The sequence below is a fragment of the Phaenicophaeus curvirostris genome, chromosome Z (assembly GCF_032191515.1).
Source record: "Phaenicophaeus curvirostris isolate KB17595 chromosome Z, BPBGC_Pcur_1.0, whole genome shotgun sequence".
NCBI lineage: Eukaryota > Metazoa > Chordata > Aves > Cuculiformes > Cuculidae > Phaenicophaeus > Phaenicophaeus curvirostris.
In genome coordinates this window covers 46,389,767-46,413,093 of record NC_091431.1, presented here as the reverse complement: position 1 = coordinate 46,413,093, position 23,327 = coordinate 46,389,767, and the positions used below count along the sequence as shown (strand labels likewise).

At 39.3% G+C, this 23,327-nt stretch overlaps 1 protein-coding gene across 2 annotated transcripts in view; it reads left to right on the top strand.

Annotated features, from left to right (window-relative positions):
• Positions 1-23,327, top strand: part of JAK2 (Janus kinase 2) — a 215,932-nt gene that overhangs the window by 81,073 nt on the left and 111,532 nt on the right. Inside the window, exons 22-25 of one of the 2 annotated variants that reach the window (XM_069881241.1) lie at positions 6,996-7,168; positions 8,397-8,514; positions 10,167-10,280; positions 12,476-16,536. The exons of the other annotated variant lie outside the window; for it this stretch is intronic. Coding sequence (XP_069737342.1) covers positions 6,996-7,168; positions 8,397-8,514; positions 10,167-10,280; positions 12,476-12,583 — 513 coding nt within the window. The 3' untranslated portion in view covers positions 12,584-16,536. Of the gene's footprint in view, positions 1-6,995; positions 7,169-8,396; positions 8,515-10,166; positions 10,281-12,475; positions 16,537-23,327 lie in introns of those variants that run through there. 2 annotated transcript variants of the gene reach the window in all.

Genomic DNA, 23,327 nt, shown 5'->3' with positions numbered 1-23,327 from the left:
AGAGTCTAATGCTCAGCGTGACCTAGGAACACAGTGACAATGACTTTCTCCTAGAATAGAATCATATTATGGTTTGGTGTGGAAGGGACCTTTAAATGTCATAGAATCATAGAATAACCAGGTTGGAAGAGACCCACCGGATCATCGAGTCCAACCATTCCTATCAAACACTAAACCATGCCCCTTAGCACCTCGTCCACCCATGCCTTAAACACCTCCAGGGATGGTGACTCAACCACCTCCCTGGCGGAGCTTGAGGCCATTCCCTCTTGTCCTGTCCCCCGTCACTTGGGAGAAGAGGCCAGCACCCTCCTCTCTACAACCTCCTTTCAGGTAGTTGTAGAGAGCAATGAGGTCTCCCCTCAGCCTCCTCTTCTCCAGGCTAAACAACCCCAGCTCTCTCAGCCGCTCCTCGTAAGACCTGTTTTTCAGCCCCCTCACCAGCTTTGTTGCTCTTCTCTGGACTCGCTCCAGAGCCTCAACATCCTTCTTGTGGTGAGGGGCCCAGAACTGAACACAGGATTCAAGGTGCGGTCTCACCAGTGCTGAGTACAGAGGGAGAATAACCTCCCTGGACCTGCTGGCCATGCCGTTTCTGATACAAGCCAAGATGCCATTGTCCTTCTTGGCCACCTGGGCACACTGCTGGCTCATGTTCAGTCGCTGTCAACCAACACCCCCAGGTCCCTCTCCTCCAGGCAGCTTTCTAGCCAGACTTCTCCTAGTCTGTAGCACTGCATAGGGTTGTTGTGCCCCAAGTGCAGGACCCGGCATTTGGCCTTGTTAAACCTCATGCCATTGGACTCTCCCCAGCGGTCCAGCCTGTTCAGATCCCTTTGCAGAGCCCGCTGCCCTCCAGCAGATCAACACTTCCACCCAGCTTAGTGTCGTCCGCAAACTTGCTAAGGGTGCCCTCAATGCCTTCATCCAGGTCATTGATAAAGACATTGAACAGGGCTGGACCCAGTGCTGAGCCCTGGGGAACCCCACTTGTCACTGGCCTCCAGCTGGATTTCACACCATTTCCCACCACTCTCTGGGCCCGGCCATCCGACCAGTTTTCCACCCAGGAGAGTGTGCGCCTGTCCAGGCCAGAGGCTGACAGTTTCCGAAGCAGAATGCTGTGAGAAACTGTGTCAAAGGCTTTACTGAAGTCCAGGAAGACCATGTCCACAGCCTTTCCCTCATCCAGCAGCCGAGTCACTTTGTCATAGAAGGCGATCAGGTTAGTTTGGCAAGACCTGCCTTTTGTGAACCCATGTTGACTGGGCCTGATCACCCGGTTCTCTTGCATGTGCTTCATGACAGCACTCAAGATCACCTGCTCCATGACTTTCCCTGGCACTGAGGTCAGACTGACAGGCCTGTAGTTCCCTGGATCCTCCCTGCGACCCTTCTTGTAGATGTCATCTAGTCCAACCTCCATGCAGCGAACAGGGACGTCTTGAACTAGATAGGGTTGCTGAGAGGCCCTATCCAGCCTGACCTTGAATATTTCCAGGCATGGGGTATCTATCACCTCTCTGGACAACCTCTTCCAGTGTTTCTCTACCCTCCACTGTAAAATTTTTTCCTTATATCTAGTCTAAGTCTACCCACCTTTTAGATAAAAACCATTACTCCTTGTCCTGTTGCTGCAGGCTCTGCTAAAGTCTTTCCCCATCTTTCTTTCTTATCAGCCCTCTATAAGAACCGAAGGGCTGCAATAAGGTCTCCCTGAGGCCTCCTCTTCTTCAGGCTGGAAAACTCCAACTTTCTCAGCTATTCTTCACAGGAGAGACATTCCATCCCTCTGATCATTTTTGTGGCACTCCTGTGGACCCATTCCAGTAGGCTCATATCTTTCCTGTGCTGAAGGCTCCATGCTGAGGGCACCAGGGCTGGATACAATACTCCAGATGGAGTAGGGGGGCAGAATCACTTCCATCAACCTGCTGGCCACGCTTGTTTTGGTGCAGCCTAGGATATGGTTGGCTTTCTGGGCTACAAGTGCACATTATTGGCTCACGTCCAGCTCCTCATTCATCAGTAGGGCTGTTTTCGGACTCTATCCCCATGTCTGTATTGATACCAGGGGTTTCTCCGACCTAGGCGCAGGACCTTGCACTTCGCAAACCTCATGAGGTTCGCGTGGCTCCACTTTTCATGCTTGTCCAGTACTGTCTGGATGGCATCCCATCATTCAGGCATGTGAACCACACCACACTGCATGTCATCTGCAGATTTGCTGTGAGTGAACTCAATCCTGCTGTCGATGTCATTGATGAAGATACTAAGTAGTACTGGTCCCTTTATGGACCCCTAAAGGACACCACTTGTTACTGGTCTCCATTGAAACATTAAGCTGTTAACCAGTACACTCTGGGTGAAACCATCCACAAGTTCCTCATCCACTGTACAGTCCATACGTCAAATCCATATCTCTCCAGTTTAGGGAGAAGGAATATTGTGGGGGATCATGTCAAAGCCCTTGCAGAAGTCCAGATAGACGACATCCATAGCTCTTCCCTTGTTCACTGATGTAGTCACGGCATTACAGAAAGCCACTAGCTTGGTCAGACAGGACTTGCCCTTGGTGAACCCCTACTGGCCGTCTTGAATCACCTCCCTGTTTTCCATGAGCTTAGCGTAGCTTCTAGGAGGATCTGTTCCATTATCTTACCAGGCACAGAGGTGAAGCTGTTGGGTTACTAATTTTTGGGGTCCACCTTTCCACCCTTTTTAAAAGTTGGTGCAGTGTTTCCCCTTTTCTAGTCACCAGGAGCTTCATCCCGCTGCCGTGACTTTACAAATATCATGGAGAGTGACTAGGCAACCACATCAGCCATTTCCCCCAGGACTCTGAGAGGCGCCTCATCAGGTCCCACAGACTTCTCCATGTTCAGTTTCCTCAGGTGGTCACAAACCTGGTCTTTGCCGACCTGGTCCCTGTCCTGTGGTCCATCTTCTCAAAAGGTGTGGGAAGAGAAGTTGCCAGTGAAGACTGAGTAAAAAAACTTCTCGTAATTTTTTACCATTTTCCTGTCATGTTCATCAGGGGAGTACACCTTCTTTAACCTCCCTTTTCTGGTTAACGTACGTGTAGAAGCCGTTCTTATTAATCTTTGCATCCTTTGCCAAGTTCAGCTGCAGCTGCACTTTGGCCTTCTTGACCCCATCCTTACACAACTGGGCAGCATCCTTGTACTCTTCCTAAGGTATCTGTCCTGTTTCCACTGCCTGTGCATTTCTTTCCTGTTCTTTAGTTTAACCATCAGGTCTCAATACATCCACGCTGGTGTCTTGGCTTCCTTTCTTGATTTCTTACGTCTGGAGATTGAGAGCTCTTGCACGTTACGGAAAGCATCTTTAAAGATCTGCCAGCTCTGTTCTCCCTCGTCCCTGAGGACAGTTTCTCTGGGGGTCCTATTGACTTACTCCTTCAGCAACTGGAAATTTGCTTGCATAAAATTCAGCATCCTGACTTTACTACACCTGATCCATATCCCTCAGGACTGCATACTCCACCAGTCCATGAACACTGCAGCCCAGACTGCCTCCAAACTTGATGTCACCAGTTAGATCACTTGTATTGGTGACTGTCTGGTATTGCATCCCCTCTAGCAGAGGTGTCTTGTTACCTGGAGTAAGAAGTTATCCTCAGTGCACTCCAGAAGTTTCTTTTACTGCCTACAGCTCACCGTGCTACTTCTCCAGCAGTTGTTGGGATGATTTTAAGCGTCCAAATGGAATGAGTGTCTAACAGTGCAGTGCCTCCTGTAACTGAAGTAAGAAGGCTTTGTCAATAGCCTCCCATTGATCAGGCACCCTGTAGTAAACACCAGCCACAAGATTCCCCTTGTTTGTTTTTATGTCTGTTTCTTGCTCATAAGCTTTCAACCTGCTCATGTCTGTTCTGCAGAGACAGCTCTTCACATTCTATTCATTTCTTGACATGGAGAGCAACACCTCTGCCCCTCCTTCCTTGCCTGTCCCTTCTGAACAGCCCATAATCCAGCTGTGGGATTTGTGCCATCAAGTTCCAAAAATGGCACCAAGGTCGTAGCTTTTTAGCAGCGTGGTGGCTTCCAGCTTCTCCTGTATGCATTGGTGTATGTAGCACTTCAGCTGGACTGTGAGCCATGTCACCTTCTTAGAATGACACTCCTTAATTCCTTTGACTTATTCCCCTGGTGTTTCCCTGTTGACTTCTCTTACTTCAGAACCCTGTGGTTCATCTCTGTAAGACTTCAGGTGTGCTGCAGAGTAGACAGCACATCTCAGAGCAACAGGCTGAGGGCCCTCACTAGCACCCCATCCCTCAAACCTAGATGTGTCATCCTACAGCTCATCAAGGGGAAACCTGATATTCTCCTCCCACCTCTTCAAGTGTAGTTCAAAGCTCTGTCAATGACCCATGCAAGCTCCAGAGCAAAGATGTTCTTCCCTCTTTGAGAAAGGTGAATCCCACCTGATGCCAGGAAGTCTGGTGCCGTGTAGACCATCCGATTATCAGAAAACTTGAAATTCTAGTGATGACAGCAGCCACAAGAGCCATATACTAATACGCTGGATTTGCCTTTGTCTTCTAATGTCAATGCCTGCAACTGGAAGGAGAGAGAGAAAAATAACCTGTTTACCAACTGTCCGGAGGCCCTGAAGTCTCTGTCAGCCTTAGACTACATGTTCCAGCTTCATCACTACCCCGCACAGAAAAGCAATAATGGGTAATAGTCCAAGGGTCGTACCAGGCTAGGAAGTTTCCTAGCAGAACTAGGATACACATCCTGCTTTCATGTGACAAAGCATGGGTACACACAGTATGAGAATGCGGGAAATATGTGCGTAGGACTTGCTCTTTTCTTCACTTCTAAGGGAAACAAAGTATAAGAATTGCAGTATGTATGTCTTGCTTTGTACTGCTCTTGCTGTATGACCAGCAACGCAGAGATTATATTGATTGCTCTAAGATTTCACTTTAATCTGCAGCATTCTCTTACTTCCAAACAACTTAATTAAAAACATAATGAGTATCTAATACTGTGAAAATGGAATCTGAACGCTTTTCCTTCTTCATTCAGCTGATCACATTTCCCCTTTTCTTTTAGCTGTTTTTACTTCTCATGTAATATTTACTCTCTCAGCATCTCTTCTCTCTTCTTTCTGCTATGCATTTCTCTGACTCTTTCTGTTATTTTTTTTTAATTGAAACTCTATATCCCACTGCCTTGCTGTTCTTCTCTCAAATGTATGAGGGAAACGAAGGCATGCCAATACCCGAGTGTAAGATGAGTGTGTTTTCTTGCTTGCTTGCTGTGTTTTTGTTCCTTGCTACTATACTAGAAGAGGGTTCCTGACATACAGGTGATGACTTTTTTTGTGCATATCTTGTACTGTGAAAAGCAGCATTTGCAGAGATGGCTTTTGCTAGTGGTAATATTTCTCTGGGTGCGTGCTAGTGCAGACTGTGCCATTAGAACTGCTTGTCTGAGGGCAAGCGGTAGGACTTTCTATCCTAGTTTAAAGAAACCAGATAATAGAGCAGCAAATAAAGAAGCTAACTTTTCCATGTATCTGATTTTAAAGATTTTTTTTTCTTTTTTCCTGCATTTTGTTGGTGCAGGAGAAGAGGTTAAGAATACATTTGTTTTTCCATCTCTTAATGTTTAAAGTGCTTCAGATGTTCTTGCTGGAGAGCCCAACTTTAGTGATAGAAACACTTGAAATCACATAATTAAAGTCAGCTCCATCTTTGGAGTAGTGCAACAGGATTATGGTTTCCACTTAATTTGCATGATTTTAGTTAAGGATCTCTCTTTTAGAAGAGGAGTTTTCCAGGCTAACAGAAAAATTACTATAATCAGAGAAAATTTAAGACTATGTTCAGTGCAGTAGGTAGTAATAATGAAAAGTTGTAGCATTTAGATAGACTGGTTGTATCGAAAACCCATGAGTCTCACTTCGGAAAAGCTGGACTTGGTATTTTTCAAGGTAACAGTGGAGAGTAGAGCGTTTTGAAGGGTTGTGGGATGGGGTGCGTGTAAACGCCGATGCCATCTAGCGGTGCCAGGTGGTACCAAGAGTCGGAGAGGAAGGTTGACTGGTGTCAGAATATTCCTGAGATTTCTTACTTACAAAAGTACAAAAGAGAGAAAGAAATCTTTTGGCATTAATAGTGTAACATTGATGTTAAAAAAATTTGATTTCAACAATATTCTTAGCATAATTTATTACTTTCAGTTGTGTTGAAGGTGTGAGGTGCTTTCTGCCGAAACTGAAATTGAGAGCGTGCTTTGTGTTTCACCTATGAGTTGGTGGTCTCTTGATATTGTAGTGTCAACTTCTGTCTGCCATTTACTGCTGTGTAAGCAAGACCTTTTTTAAGTAATGCTGCTCTACGCACAGTTGGGTTTTTTTAACACATTCCATTGTTAGGAAATGTGGTGGTAGAAGGGATCATCAGCAGCAAAAAATAACATGGCTTCAAACCAGTGTTATGTTACGGCAGCCCAAGGAAATATAACAGTGACCAGATCTGTGTTGGTGAATAATGCTCCACATAGAACAGATACAAGACACACAGGTGGGAACACAGTCAGAGAATAGTTGTCAGATTCGAGGAATCGTAATGTAACATTTCATGAAGCAATCAGTAAAGCAGATATACAAAGTGAAGAAAAAAAAGATTAAATTAAATGATTAAATAGGACAGTCTTCTCATCTACCCTGGATTGTGTAGCTTAGCCCAAATTTTTTTTTCCTTCTGTCTATCACTGGTAAACTGCATTTGTCACTGGCTGTGACGTGTGCCCAGTCTATCTCCTTTTATTCAAATGAAGTCCCTGCACTTGGAAAAAGTAATTTCTTGGAGAAGACAAATGTTCAGGCACACTGATTTTGGTAACAATCTGTGTTTAGTTTTAACTTTTAACTTAATTCATCTCTTTAGGGAAGGTGTAGCTACTTAATGGTAAAAGTAACTTTTTTCCTATTGTGTTTGTGAACTTTACACTTAGGGCATGGAGTATCTGGGTACAAAAAGATATGTTCACCGGGATTTAGCAACAAGAAATATCCTAGTGGAGAATGAGAACAGAGTTAAAATTGGAGATTTTGGGCTGACAAAAGTCTTACCACAAGACAAGGAGTACTACAAAGTAAAAGAACCTGGTGAAAGCCCCATATTTTGGTAAGTCTTTTTGTTTATGAAATCATGGCACTTTTTCAGTTTTTGCAGTTTCAGCCAATTGTTTCGCTTATGTTGGAATTTTTAGGTACAAGATCCAGGTCAATTGTCCAGCGTTACATGCATGATGTCCAGAGTCACATGCATGATGTTTGACTTTACTGAACAGCATGTAAGACTTTTCAACGTATTTAAAAAAAAAAAAAATTCCCAAAAACCCCGTAAGAATTTCCAAGATATTTTAAAGCAGGAGAGATATTCAAAGATAAAAGATATCTAAAAGAGCCCATTTCTCAGGGTGCTTTCAAAATTTCAGACCTTTTGATTCCCTAAACACTGGTCAGTCATATCATCTAGCTGAGATCTGTTGGGCAAATGCTCTGTTGACCAAGAGTTAAATCGCACAGATTGTAAGTAACAAGGATAAAGTGCTGGGTTGAATACTTGAGTAGATGTTTGTATTTGGGCATTGAGTGTCCAGAGGTTACTCCGAAATACCTCCAACAAGCTGCACTTAGTTTGGAAAGGAAAAGAACATTCGGTGTAGCCTGTGGGAAACTTAATGGATTGTGAGGTGGAAATTGGTAGACTGTATTTAGAATGCAAAATTAAAACTTCAGTTCTGTTCTGTAAAAATATAGAAACATCTCAGAAAATACTGTGGCAGATAATGGATAAAAACTATTTTATGTCCTGTTAGCGAAATAAAATGCTACTTCATACATGTGAATTGAGTCTATATTTTATTCTGCCTTAGGCACTGTAAAAATGGCATATCTAAAATATAAAAAATACAAAGTGGCACCTTTGTAGATGTTCTTGAGAGCTGCAAATTTCCAGAAGTACCTGGGACACAGTTCGAGGCTCATTGAAAGTGATGGAAGGATGCTTACAGTAGTTAAAATTGTCTTCTTTTCCAAACCATATCACGTTAAAATCTTGTTTACTTACACTACAGACAAGAAAAATACCTACAGCTTTGTTGTTAAAAAACAGTCTTGGATACAGTTATCACTATGTTTGTTTAAGGTAGTTCATGTTTTCAGTACCGTTTAACTATTATTGAAAGAATAGTTACTATTGAAGGGAGTAGAAGGAAAGAAGAACATGGTAATGACTATGAACAAAGAACACTTATTCATGAAAAAAATACATCCTGTTAAAAGAAATATTTCAAACTCAAGAAGACACATGTGACACAGAACACTATTGCTTTTACTATGTGTTGCAGGTATGCTCCAGAATCTCTGACAGAAAGCAAATTTTCTGTGGCTTCAGATGTGTGGAGTTTTGGTGTGGTCTTGTATGAACTCTTCACGTATATTGAGAAGAGCAAAAGCCCACCAGCTGTAAGTAAATCGTTAATGGTTCTCAGAGGGTTTCTGTTTGTTTATTTACATTTTCTAAAATATATGGATTGTTCCTGTACCTAGATTGGTTACCTGATAACCTGTACAGACCTTGCCTATCCTGTAATTCTTGTTTGAAAATTATTTTAAAATCTGTCATTACAGACTGTTCTTTCTTGTTCTTCGTGAAGTGTATTCTCAGATGTAACTATTTGTAATGCTAGTCCAAATCTAAGGCTCATACAAACAAATACGTAAACATTAAATTGATTTAGATAAGGTAACATAAAGTTATCTTGTTGTGGTGCTGGAACAGATTAGTAAGTTATTGAAGTTCAAGAAAGAAAGGGAGTGGCTTTTTGCAATCTGATTATGAATTTACAGTGGAAGGAGAATGATGTTGCTTGTACGTGAGTAACAGTTCTCCAATAGGAAATGAGATTCATGATCTTACTTATACCTAGTAGTCCTCTGCAGGCCTAACAGAAGAGAGTGGAGTCTTTTATATTTACTGAAGCTGTCCTCACCCTTGGCTGGTGTCTCAGTCCTGGCAAACGTAGTTTTGAGAGCGGAACAGTGATGACAGGCAAAAAGGCACTTGGAAGATCTTTGCACTGAACTCGGTGGACCTCTTAGTAATTTGATACAATGACTAATTTGTCAAGGAAGAACTCTGAAGACAGGGACAGCTCTTCCTGCATAATAACATAAAGATGGCAGACACCTGCAGTAGTTTTGCAGAAGTATTATGAAATGGAAAATAGTAGAGTAAGTCTTGGGCTCAGGTGGAATATACTTTGAATAAATCAACTCTGCATGCGCATTCGCCACTTCATCAGGTTAGTTATGCTATTCAAATGTATCAAGAAAAATTGATTTTACCAGTTAGCCAAAGTGGTCTGTTTGACTATTGTAGTCTTTGTAATTACACATTGTTTCCCCAACTTCGGCTGTTTGCACATTCTGCCAACAGTTGTTTCACATTTTCATATAGGGGATCATTAAATATATTTGTGTATCATTAGAGGAAAAAATTCCTTTATGTTGTGCGTAGAAATTTTCAGTTAATAGTATTTCCCTGTTTACTTTTGACCTCTGACAGTCTGAGTGAGGTTTTAATCTACTTTTTGGGTTGTGTTGTTTATTTGGATAGCAAGGTTTATCTGAGCCATTTTTGCTGGCTTTAATTATGCCACTGCTTCTGGCCTGTAGTCACCAATGAATCCTGTTTTTCTGGTTTGTTGGTTTTGGGGTTTTTTTATATAGATCAGTAAGATATTATCTGTTTTCTGTTTGACTGGGATTTTCCAAAGCATCAAGGTCTTGGTGTAAAGTTGCATGGAGCTCTTTAGAATTACCGGTGACTTTTATCCTTTAAAAACTGCTGAATCATCATCAGATGATTGACATTTTTAGATAAGATTTTTTTGTTTACTGCTTTAAACTGTGTAGATATCCTCTTATTTTTATACACACATACAAAAAAATCTGTAATTATTGATACAATTTCTGCACATGTAATTTATTGTTGTCTACTATTCTGTTTATTGTTTTTAATATTTATTCCTATAGAGAATTTTCCCTTTATAAGACTATTGCAGCATCTTATTTTCCTTTGCAAATTATTTATGACAGTTGGCCTTCTGTTTCAGGAATTTATGCGCATGATTGGCAATGATAAACAAGGGCAGATGATTGTATTTCATTTGATAGAGCTTTTGAAGAATAATGGACGACTACCAAGACCTGATGGATGCCCTGATGAGGTAAAGAATTGTATTAGTATTTTACTGCAGTTCAGAAGGTGCTCAGTCAGAGTGAGTACCTGGTAGATTCAAACCTTGTCTTCTGTTCTGCTTGGATTACTGAAGTATTTATACGAGCAGAATGGCTCTGCTGTTGTTTTATTAGTTGGATGATGACTGCAATCATATTTCTTTTCTGATTCTTTAGATTGTTCTTTCCTCAGGAGCATAGAATGTAGTCTTTCTAAATATATGAAGTAGGACTTCTATGACTGACTACTGTACTGGGGTACTCAGGCTTCTGTTTCAAAAAAGAACAAATTTATTGAGTCAATGAGATTAGTATATAGAATTTGTTCCTTGGAAGTCCTACATAGACATTCTTGTTCAGTTCTGTGAACTGGATTATTTTGAAGTCTCTACATTTAGCAGAAGTATCTCAATATCTACATAAGGAACTCCTTCTCTTGATTTTTCCCATCTCTTTCTCTTCCCTTCTCAAGAATAGGAATACCGATGTTTATCATGTATGTTACTCACTGTCAAGCATGGTCAGCCACAAGCTACCTGCAGACAGTAGGCACAGTCAAGTGTATGAATCAGATTTTGTAGGTTCAGGGCTATCAGATTTGTATTCATGTTCTTCATAGACACTGAATTGTATATGTATATAAAGCCACCCTCAAAGCACACAAATCAATTTAGTGTTCTTTTGGTTTTGCCAGAACTGCGGTTATTTTTAAAAATACTTCCATGCTGGTTCTAAGTCTTGTTATTCTCTGTTCTTCAGAGCAGAGTGCGCTTCAGCTTGAGTCATACTTGTAGGTGAATAAGTAGGGAAAGAATGTAAGTAAAACAGTTACACTTTTTAAAATGTGTAACTTCCAGCTCAGATCAATTGCTGCATCCCTTTAAAATCAAGCATGCTTGGCAGTAAGGTGAGAAATAATCCATTCAAAACAGGAAACTGAGGAGAGATCAGTGGTCTAGCAGAGAAGAGAAAGACTCGTACAAGTAGGGCAGGGGAGACACAGGGAAAGAAATAGTCTACAGAGAATCAAAAGAGAAGTCTCTGATGTAACCTTTCTTGAATTACATGTGTGAGTACAACAGTTGTTTAATTGCAATGGTTTGGCTTTCTGTAGGTAACCTGGATGTTATATGTATCAGATAATGCATAATCTGTTTTACATGAAACTGTATCCCAACTAATGCAAAGGTTTCAATGTGTGACATTTCTTCAGATATCAAAGCAAGATGGAAATGTCTCTCTGTCAGAAACTCTGCTCTTCCCATTTAAATCCCGAAAGGCCAGTCATCACAGATATTAAATCTTCCAGATTTATGTAGCTTACAAGCTGCTTGAGAGTTGGGTCTAAAGCAGCCTGGTTAATGTAGAAGTTTCAGATTTGCTGAAAAAATAAGAAAACTATGCTGCTTCTTTTCCGGGGAACTGTGCAAATTGTTTTTAAGCAATATGTAAAAAAAAAATGGAAGTATGTGAAGTTTGGTAATAATGATCTGGGTTAAAATAGTGACAAGAGTACACATGAAGAGCTTGGCAAGGTTTTTTGTGTTCAGATATTGGGTATGTTTTTGGGAAAAGAGAAAATTTTTCCCAAATGCCTGTTGTGATGGAAATCTCTTCCAAAAAATCATATAAATCCATTCCTATTAAAAGGGGGCTCAGTTTGTACAGTAATGTTTTGGTCCTATTTCTGATTATATATGAAGAATAATTAAGAATTTAATTTACAAATGTGGAGAAGTACATGTTGTTGCAGAGGAAGCTTAATGTAGAATTGCTGTCTTTGTAGATCTGATTTTTGGCCAGACTTGTAAAACATTTGTAATTTTAAACATTTTTGAGCTTTCCAAAAAACAAGAGCAGGCAAGAAGATAAAAACTTAGCAAAATAATATACATGTCCTAAATATTTCTAAAATTAGCAAAGAGGTTTTCCATAGTAACTTTAAAAAAAACCATCTGCTTTTATAAAAAGGGATTTTGCAGAGCCAGCTACCCTCACTTCTTGCTGTCATTGGGATCAAGCAGATAGACTGATTGGTATGGCAGGACTTTAGGCAGAGGCTTGTGCCACTATTGTTTGGAAGCATGAGGTTAAGTTGGATGTTCTTTGAAGCAGTTCGAAATTTACTAGTAACTGTTTGTAACATCTGTTTATCTACTGCTGATTTTCTTTATTTCTTCTCCAGATTTATGCTATCATGAAAGAATGCTGGAATAACAATGTTACCCAACGCCCCACTTTTAGGGATCTTGCTCAGCGAGTGGATCATGCAAGGGACAACATGGGTGGATGAGAAAACTGTCCCTCTTTCAGAGGATGTGTTTGATTGCAGAACAAAATGTGCTTGGTCTGCTGTGTATAATTTATATACGTACACATGTGCATCTTACCTTTGCTGGAAGTATATCTGTGTGGTATATATCCTATCTCAGTCTGCATACCAAGGAATCCTGCTGGTTTTGTTTATCAGGATATATTTGTTACTATGAGAACACGTCAAAATTCTCAATAGAGAGAGAAATTATTTTTCTAAACAAAATAATCTAATATGTGATCTGTCCACACCACCATTATTTGCCTTATTTGGCAATGCAAAAAAGAGGTGACTTAAAATGCAGTGAGATTAAGAGGTGACAAGACAGTGTATTTCCTTGTTGTAATGGAGATGCACAGAAAATACTGAGCATATAGTGACTTAGCACCCTGTTTTGTGTGTTGCACAAGGGCTTGTGTTTGTTAATACAGTTTTATAATTTTTTCATTGTTGATGCAGAAATGGCTTCTCTGTATAACAAAATAGAAGTGGTTATGTAACCAAGAACCTTATAATGTGCCTGTCTGAATCAGTTATCAGCCAGCAATATATGCAAAGAAGTTTAATAGGCTGTGCAATGTACTGTAAGCATTTTGAGGGGAAAGGGAGCAAATTGTTCTTAATTTGGAGAGCCAGGCAACCTACTGATCCATGTGAAAATTTTAATTTAAAGTGAAAAAGCAAACACATTATCTAGTTTTTCTTACTTTTCTTTTCCTTTTTGAGTAAGCATTAGATTCCATTTACATAGCTAAAGATACAGTGATAACAAGTAGAAGTGAAGTCACTATATACAACGCAGTATCTTCAGGTTGTTTCTGAATATGAAAAAGCTAAACATACGGCTTTTAAATCCTGCTCTTATTCTTTCTGTCTTTCTGTGTATCTATAAATTTGGAACATTTTAAAGCAGAATTAAAAATCTAGAAAATGCCATCCATTTCACAGTTCCTCACTTTGCTGTTAAGATCATCACCTTATACCTTCCTTGCAGCACACAAAAAAGAATGATTATGGCCAAGTATCTTGATATGGCCAGTCAAGTATATTTTGTAATGACGTGGCCCAAGTTACCTGATATCTTGCTGTGATAATATCCAAAGTAAAACTGTTTGGAAGGAGGAATTACAAGTGCAATTGCTCCGCACTTAGCGGGGGGCAACGACATGATCCAAGTTACTGAGAACTGGAAGGAGACCAGAGCTAACTGAACAGTTTACTTATGCTGTATGTAGTTCAGCTTGTGAAATAAGTCTAACAAAAATTTATAGATGAGACAACTCTTTGGGTTTGCCTCCAGGCATAAAACATGGGGATAATCTCATATCTCAAAGCAGTGAAGAAGCAGGTTTTGTTGTAACCTTTTCTTATTTTACTTATTCTTTAGCATTATTATTTGCAAAGTACAATGCTTGTTTTTCTTGGACTTCTGCTGAGAGAAGTTCAGTTAAGGGGATATACAACTTGGCTAACTGACCTGACATCCAGATTTGTATTTAAAATGAAGTGTTCAGTTTTTAAATTTGTGGCAGTGAGTCAGTGAAACAGCAGAGTTACTTTCGCTGTGGTGCCTATTTAAGATTTGTGGTTAACTACATCCGTCTTATCAGTAGCATGAGTACCTCAACTTTATAAAATAAAAAAAAAAATCAAAAAAATCCTTACTTAGTGTAACATAGTGCCAGTATAGCAATGTTTTGTACCACTATTATGTTTTTCTCCCACAGTCACTTATAAAAAATAGTCATTTTATAATCCATGAGATTGCTAAATAGGGAGAGCAGCAGCAGCTTTCTTTCTGCTCATTGCATTTAACAATATTTCTCTTTGATTTCTAGCCACCAAGCACTTGCATAAGTAATTTTTAAAACTAATTTTGCAATCAGCTTTTAAGCTGCAAAGAATTTTAAAATTTTCTGTTCAACTTAACACCTGTTTTCTCAATTTCTATACATCTCTTTGAAGTTGTCCAAAAAATGTCTTTGCATTTGTAGTGTCAGTTATGTGTATGTATTTTTTGTAACAAAAGAAGGTAAAGCTTTAAAGCATTGAAACAGCACTTAAGCTGGATAACATATGCAGGAGTTATGTAAAATTTGCTGTGTACGACACTCAGTAGCCAACTGGTTGCCAATATATGGTAGACTAAACATAATTTATGTACAAATCTCAGGGAAGTTTGTGAATGCAATGAAGAAATCTTCCAGTCTGCTATTTTTAACAGTGAATAAAAAGACTTTATCTTGGTCTGCTACAGTATGACTGATTATATGGTCTATTTGGTTGCATAAATATAGTGCTGAACTCAAGAACAATTGTTTTGTGGAATATTTGTTTTACTTTAATACTTAATAATTTTTAGAGAAAGCCATATCTTTACACTGCATTATGACTTGGTGCTTTTGGTCAGGAACAAACAGTCTTTTGTAACAAATCTCTGTGTGCAAAGGGCTTGGTCACTGGGGATAAATATTCTTAGCTGGGTGAATAGGACCAAGTAGTGCTTATGACTCTCGGGGATATGTGTTCATCTGCAGCATCAATGTTTCGATCCTGGAGCCAACAAAATGGTTTTCTCAAGGAGCTGTTGAGGATATAGATGCAGTGATTTTCCTGAATTTGCTACTGTCAGTGGCAGTAACGTTCTAAAACAAACAGACAAAAACACTGCATTTTGAAACTCTCTGATCTACAGCAGCATTATATAGTGCCATATTTTTATATAGCCTTTGTATTAACAGACTTGGTTCTTTGTTTTAGGAACTTTCTTTAGTTGGTGTTGCATTTGTCATGTGTAATCATTGTGCTACCCAAAATGCTGTGATATTTTTTGTAGACAAAGTGCTGGTTTATGCATACATGACTGCTGCTATGATGTAAAATTAAAATATTAACTACTGCTTTGCACTTACATTTTAAGTGAAAGAATTTTGCTGTAAATGTTCAATGTATCTTATAGAATCTCTGCAAATAAGTATCATCTGGTATAATATTAGTTTGTTGTCTATCAGCATAAATATGTTAAGTTTCAAAATTAGTTTTTAAATATATTCCACAAGCTTGCAACAGTCATGTAATAAGCCAGAGGAAGAATGAATTTTCAGGAAAAGAGAAACTGATGTTCTTGTCAAGTCTCATGATTGATTTAAAGCTTCCGTTGTTGAGATATTTGTTTCTAAACATAGAGATGAATATAACTGTAGAAAGATATGTAAAAACTTTTTTTCAGAAATTAATTTTTTAATTGTTGCATTTAGTTGAGATATTGACCACCAGCCTTGAAATGTATGGGAGATGTTACTGTATGAAGGATGAAGGAGCTCTTGTGTAAAGAAAGCAAGCTTTTCAGAATTGTATGATCACAAACACCTGGAGAGTAGAGTTCTGAGTGCAAAAGTGTAAATGTAGAAGAACAGCCAGACTGAGGAAAAAATGCTGATGTTCAATACTGAAGATGCTTTCCAAAATGTGAAATGTACAACAATTTTTGAAAAGCTGATGTCTACTGAAAATGCCATACAATGACCAATATGTGCTGATAAACTTCTAAACTGTGTATTTTCTGCCTTAAACCTAGAATACTCACCAAAAAAAAACCCGGACCTGACTGAAAAATACAAGAATTGCTGTACCAACAGAAACTGGCTTAAGGTTGTGCCATGCCAGATGGCAATTTTTAAAAGGTGTTTGGCTAAGAAGATGATCTGAATTTTGCTTTTTAAATAAGAGGTTTACAATGCTTTATATTAAAGTAGAAAAAGTCTCTTTAGGGGTTGGGGGTAGACAATACCTGCTGCTTATGGTTGGACTGCAAACATTGAAGAGAACGTGAAAGAGATATTTTTTAGAAAACCGTGTATTCATACCTGAATCTTAACTGTGCATTTCTTTTGAGTTTGGATAGCAAAAATAAAATAACTAAATACAATGAATGGCACATGCCTGCCAAGATTTTCTTTTATGTAACACCTAAAATTAGTCACTGATGTTTAATTTGCTGCTTAAGAAAGCTGATCTGTTTAAAGGGATAGAGTACTGCACATCATACACCTTTGTGACCTCCTTGGTATAGTCATATACAGTGTTTTATCTTTTGGAAGGAATGTACATGTACCAAAAGTAAGGTTGGTGTATTGGGTGCTCTCAAGTCAAGTAAGACTGGGAGTTTAACTTTTTTTTTGGTGAGTTTTCATTAAGCTAATTATTTTGGGTTGAAGAAGCACATTGCTTTGCTTGCAGCATTGGAAGAGAAGCAAGTCTATAAGATGGGACCACTGACAGATTGCCTGGTATTAGTCTACCGTTCTTTAGAATTTCTGACACAAACTCTCATGAAACCATTTCTTGATTTGCATTACATTACATTTCATATGACTTTCCTGTAACTTTGTATGAAAATTACCACCACTTACCTTGAACAGAGTTGCATGCTGTTTTTAAATTTTGAGAAATAATGGCAAAATGGCAAATACACAGACAAATACAAGCATACAAATATATACTTAAGCTACTACTAGCAGTTCCATAACCCCTTCCCACACATAAAGGACATCTTGCTGTCAGGGCAGATTGCCTGAAGATTTTATTTCCCTTTATATAACAAAATACCATCCCAATGAAGTGTGAAGAGTATAGGTAGTGTTCCTGCTGTTCCTCCCAACACCTGCTGACATAACTGGGGACCCTTAATTGTTCTAGAGAACTAATTTCTGGGAAAATGAAAGAGTTTGAAGAAGGAAATACGGTAGGAGATGTAGTGATATCATTAAGCACACTGTGCCTTTGTCATAAAGCATGGGACAATATAGCCTTTAAGTCATTTTCATGTTATGCCATAGCGTCATATTATGCTTCTACTTTGTGATATTCATAGTGGCCTTAATGAATTGTGAAATTCAGGTTTAGAAACCTGTCAAACTGCAGTCAGACTAAGTGAAACATTCTTTGTGGTTAGTAATAAGGAAATATATAAGAATGTCCAATATTTGCAAAGATTACTCTAAAATATCATTTCATGATTGCAGGAAGGATTCAGAAGGCATTTAAAAGAAAAAAAAAAAGCGAGCGAAACTAGTTATGTTGGTTGTATAAAACAACCAAGACAACAGATACTAGTCTAAGGTGCTGACACAGTTGAGTCTCCCTTAGAAATGCAGATTAGACAGATTAATAGATATTCTCATGTTTCCAATCATTAGAGGCAAGTGCAGAAATATTAAATATTGAGGTTATAGCTAAGTGATACTAATAAAAGCAGAAAAATGAGATAAAGCTTAAAATGCTTCAAGTTTCACGTGACATCATTTTGAGCAATGTGGAAACTTCCAGGAGTACGAAGGATTTATGAACTTTTAGTTAAATTAATAGTGGAGCACTGCATGTGCTGATTGTTTTGTTGGGTTTGTGTTGGTTGTTTTTTTTCAGGGAATGACAAAGACTAAATAAGACACTAAATTGACTTATTGCTTTAAACTTCTGCAAGACTGCAATAGCTAATTTGCTGTATTTCTGTTTTTCTGTGTATTCAGTTGCATTTTTCATACGGATCTGTGTGGTAAAACTTGAGCTCATTGAAGAATATTGGTCAAAAAAACCCAAAGCAACTCACGTATAAAAAAGCAGTTTATGTTCCTTTAAGTGTGTTTCCCTTTTGTGTTTTGAAGATGTGAAACCTCTAGTGAATTTGGAAAAGAGGAAACTCGCATCCATGTAAGCTTACTAAAACCAAAGTGAAATAGCAATCTCTGCAGCAATACAACTTCATTCCATTTGTAAGTTTATTCTGAGTCTGTGGAAAAAAAGCTGAGCACCCTAACAGGTTTGAAACTGCGGTAGTATGTCCTGCTCTAGAGTTAAAGCAGGTTAACGTTTTGTGTTGAGAAAGGAAGTCTGTGTGCACGTATTGAGTTGATGTATGTTTTCCAGAGTTTCTCATCTAAGGGACTGTGTAGCACACTAGTAACAAGATTGGTGCCACAGGGGCAAGTGTGACTTCTGTGTGTGTTAATTCCTGTTTCCACACGGTGTAGCTCATTTCAGAAAACCACAGAACCTGTTTGTGACTGCCCTGCACATCTGACTTGCCCTCATGTGAAGCGTGTGATTCACTACACAATACTAACTCTAGAAAATAGGAATTTGAAGGCAAACGACAGTGTAGAAAGCAAAATCTTTCATTAATGCCAAACAAAATGGGACTGCAAGGTAAAACTTGGGGAAACAGGTATATAATAAACTCATGCATGTAATTCACAAAGCCAGATGCTCCTGATGTGAATAGGTCAAAAGAAACCGAACGGGAAGAATTAAGTCTGAAAAATGTTGCAATGAGCCGTGAGATCTGAAAGACCCAGTCGTAAACCAGGTCACTTTTTATCTCCTCCTTCCTACAGTATGTGTAAAACTGTAGTGCTACTCAGATGCCTTCAAAAAGTTTTCATTTGGAGTAGTTCTGTCTTGAAAGCTTTACATCATTTAACAGAAGAAACACTGAGTGAAGGAGGTCTGGGAAGTGTGGTAGTTGCTGGTGCTGCCTCGTTGTGCCTGAGCTGCTGGTGTAGCCGGGAGGCTGGCACCCAGCATGGCAGGGATCTGCCTCTACCTGTGGCGCTGCACCAGAGCTGGCAAAAACAAGAGCTGCATGCTTCAGGGGGGTTGGATTTGAAGGGAGTTTGCATAGCTAGTAACCTCAATGCACTGACAGATTGCAAAGAACGTATGATCTGGTGCTCCAGGAGCAAGGCTTGCTCACTCTATCAGGCACAACTGGAGGAATAAGGGGAGAGGGGTCCCTGAGTCTGTAAGCAGGTGTGTGACAATGAAACGTTTGCAAGGGCAGTGTGCAGGCCCTTGTAAGCCCTGGACTCGCCCTTCTGGAGTGCATCCTTATGAACCACAACTGTGGTGAAGATTGTGGCAGGTGCTATACATAACTGATTTTTTTGTAATGCTGTCATTAAGAAACTATGAACTAGTTCAGCTAAATTGCAATGGCCTGGGAACTGCAAAAGCTATAGAAAGCATATCTGAGCTTCTCACCAAAAACTGCAGATAACTGGAGCATGAACTAGAGTTAAGGAGCATGAGGCTGTATTGTATGTGAACACATATTTTGATGAATGGATAGGTGGAATCAAGATTCCCCACTTTTTGCATCCACGCTTTTGACTAATATTATTTCCTTAGCAGAAGAAATTAGTGATAAATGGAATGGCATCCAATATTCAAAGGTTTTCATTGAGATACAACTTAAATTTCAAATCTGTGGAGAAGATCTAAATAAAGAATGCTTGCACATCAGAAAGGTACTGGATATACCCTTCATTTTGTGGGACTAAGCAAGATTTTATTACTTTACTGCAAGGTGTATAACTCAAAGGCTACAAGGCAGTTGATGCGGGAATACTGTAGCCCCTTTACTAAGGCTTTTGAGACATCCCATGATGCACGTGTCTGTGCCACCATGCTGTTACGGGAAGACGATATGGAAAAGGAAGACTTCCCTAGAGGAACTTTAACCTCCTGTATGGAGACTGTTGGGTCTTCGGGAACCTGTGGCTCCACAGCTGGTTGATCCGCATCTCCCTGTGGTGTGCTCAGTTGGTAAGCGTACAGAGTTTTGGAACAGCCCAGTCGGGATAGTGACTGTGCTGCCGAAGGTGAAGCCTCACTTTAGCATGAGAAGAAAGCAATGCATGAGCATGCTGTGCTGCAGAACAGCACAGCGACATAAGGAAGGGGATGTGGAAGTCAGCACCACACAAGGCAGGTTGTGGCTGAGATGGAGCTGCTCCACACTGGAACTGAGCTGCCACTTACAAGCCAGACAGTGAGGCAGGTGGGAAGGAGTGAGGTGGACTTAACTCTGCTGGTACATGGGGGTGATAGCTGAGGCTGGTCTCAGGCAGTTGTATATGGGTGTGCGAGATGAGTGGGAGAAAATCCTGTCCCACGCTTGGTTAGCATTAAGCTTAGCAACCATAGAATCATTAGGTTGGAAAAGACCTTAGAGACCATCAGCTCCAACTGTACGTTACATGGTTTGATGCTTCCTGCTCCTACCTGAGCACAAATGTACTGTCAATTCAGTGCATCTTTTCCACTACCAGCACCATCCACCAGACTGACAGCCTACTAGTGCAGACCGATCAGCTGCCACGTAGGACAACGCTTTCCTGGCGTTAAATGGGTCTTTGCCATCTGAAACGGCCACCAGGCCACTCACTAATAAAAGGCCTTGGGGCATCAACAAAAGCCACTGCCGAAAGAAACAGAATGCAACTGCGACAGCTTTAAAATTAATAATCAACTAAGAAGCAATTTCTTGGGTTTGAAGTTTAGAATGAAAACTCAAACAATCTTTTATAACTACCCTTCACTCAGGCACACAGGCAAAAAAATTAGGTCACTTAAAACTACCTTTTTGTTCAAATTATCATCTTTGTTTTGCCTTCTTTTGACCTCATTTTCAGATCTTCAGATTGTATGGTTGAACAGGGAACAAGACATCAAGCGTACCTTACTTCCATCACAAATGATGGAATGGAAAATTTTAAATTTTCAGTCAATCTTGGGTCTTGAACTAGTTCGTCTGTTGAGCTAAATCTGACTATGTAGACAAGAGAGCGAAAATAATTTGGTTCTTTGCAACAACGAACAATAATAAGAGTGTAATCATCTCAGATGACTTCAACAAATACATCTGACACCTTGTGTAAGGTTCTCAGAAGAACTGGCAATGTGAGGAGAATCAAAATCTGGATTAAATATGCCAGAAGTAAAAAGAATATTATTGCAGAGTTGGATCAGAATTGCTGCCAGTCAGACTAAATAAGCAAGGGCAGTAAAAAAATCCTACTTGAGTTCAGAGTGTGTGATCAGTATATATTTTAGGTACATACAATCAATTTTGGCTGGCTGATGTGTGATTGAATGCACCATGGTGGGAGAAAATTAGCATTGTATTTCATTTTACTCTGTAATACAGCTGCTGTCATATTGCTCATTTCTTAGAAAGAAAAAAAGTCCTACAAATGTAATAGCTATCAGTGATTTTTCTTTGTCACTATCATCTTATCTGCTGTTGGCTGAACCTAGACAACTACTTTTAACCTTAGACTTTATGTACATATGCAACAATTTTAAAGAGCTTTTGTAAAACTTTATTAAAATTGTGTCGTAACTAATCAGATATTTAAATGAGTTGAATATACCTGAGTACATAGCTCAAGTGTTTTGCAATTCAATTAAAATTGCAGTAAGTTCCCTCGAACAAGAACTCCAGTTAGCAATCATCTAGTGAATTATTGAGTACGTCTGACTTGAATGATATAACATCAAAAGCTGAACCATTGCATCAAGAGGAGTTGAAAAGAACAGCTATTAAATGTGGATGGTATATGTGTCTCCTGAGCTACAGCTCATTGAGCTCTAATCAGATCAGTGGGCTTTTCTAACTGTCGTTAAAAATACTCAGTCAGGTCACTATTAGAGGTGGCTTCTTCTCAGAAATACTGATCTAGCAGTTACAAAAGTAAATAAAATTTAACATCTAGTCCACGTACAGCAGCTTCTGTATGGGAAGTGTAGAGCTTACAAATAAGCACGTGCAGGTTCTTACAGCTGAATGGACCTCAGAAAAGATCTTGAATAAAATTCAAGGTGAAACCTAAGCTTAACTTAAGCCTTCAACAGAAAAGCACCTGATATAAGGACATGAATCTCTCTATTCACTTAGTCAAAGATGCTGCTATTTAAAAGGTTCTTTTGACAGCAAATGAAAAAAAAAATCGAAAGGCTAAAAGATCTTCTTCACTGAGGACTGAACAGGTTGGAATCCCACTGCAAACTGGATTCCTAAATAGGGGGGAAGAGAAAATTTTAGCAAATCTGTCACAGGAGATCCTAAGGTGAGATAATACCAAATTCCTTAGATATGAGGATTTTAAGGGAACTGACATTGAGTACCCTTGCACAATATAAATGTATAGTTTAGACTAATGGACAGGGAGATGATAATCAGGTGATGATAATCAAGCCCTTTTATCATACCACATACCATAGCCACTATGGGAAGTCTATTCAAGGGATTGCTTTTCCTTGGTCTTAAAAAGTCTTTTCTGACTCAAAAATACACTTCCATAGTCCAAACACATTTCTCCTTGTCCAACACTGGTTGTGTAAAATTTCTTTATTTCATCTTTTTTTCTGCTGCATTTACATAATAGCTGAAGACTTGCCTTAATGTTCTTTCCTCTGTATAAAGCAACTGCCATTTCTACGTTCTTTCTTTAGAAGCCCTATCTTCTGTATCTTTGATAGTTCTTGTTACTGTTTCACAGGCCTCCTCCTTCCTGAATTGTGGTGTCCCGGACTGAGAATGGTACTGTGGACATTATTTATTCCCAACAGAAGAAATATTCCAGGTATCTTACAGTTAAAGTTCAGATTTATATATCCTTGTACTACATTTGCCTGTTTTTATGATATGATATGATATTGTTACTTCATTCTGCAATCATTTACAACCTGAGACTCTTCTGTATAGCCAAACATCCTTTGTATTTATACTTTTGATTATTCCTAAATGTAGGAAATAATTTCCCTACTTCTTAAGATCAATCTGAACTCTTCCAGCATAATTCCAGACTTTTCCTCCTTAATGTCATCCACAAATTCATCTGCATTTTCATTGTCTCTCTCTTCCTGCATGCAAGCAGTTAAT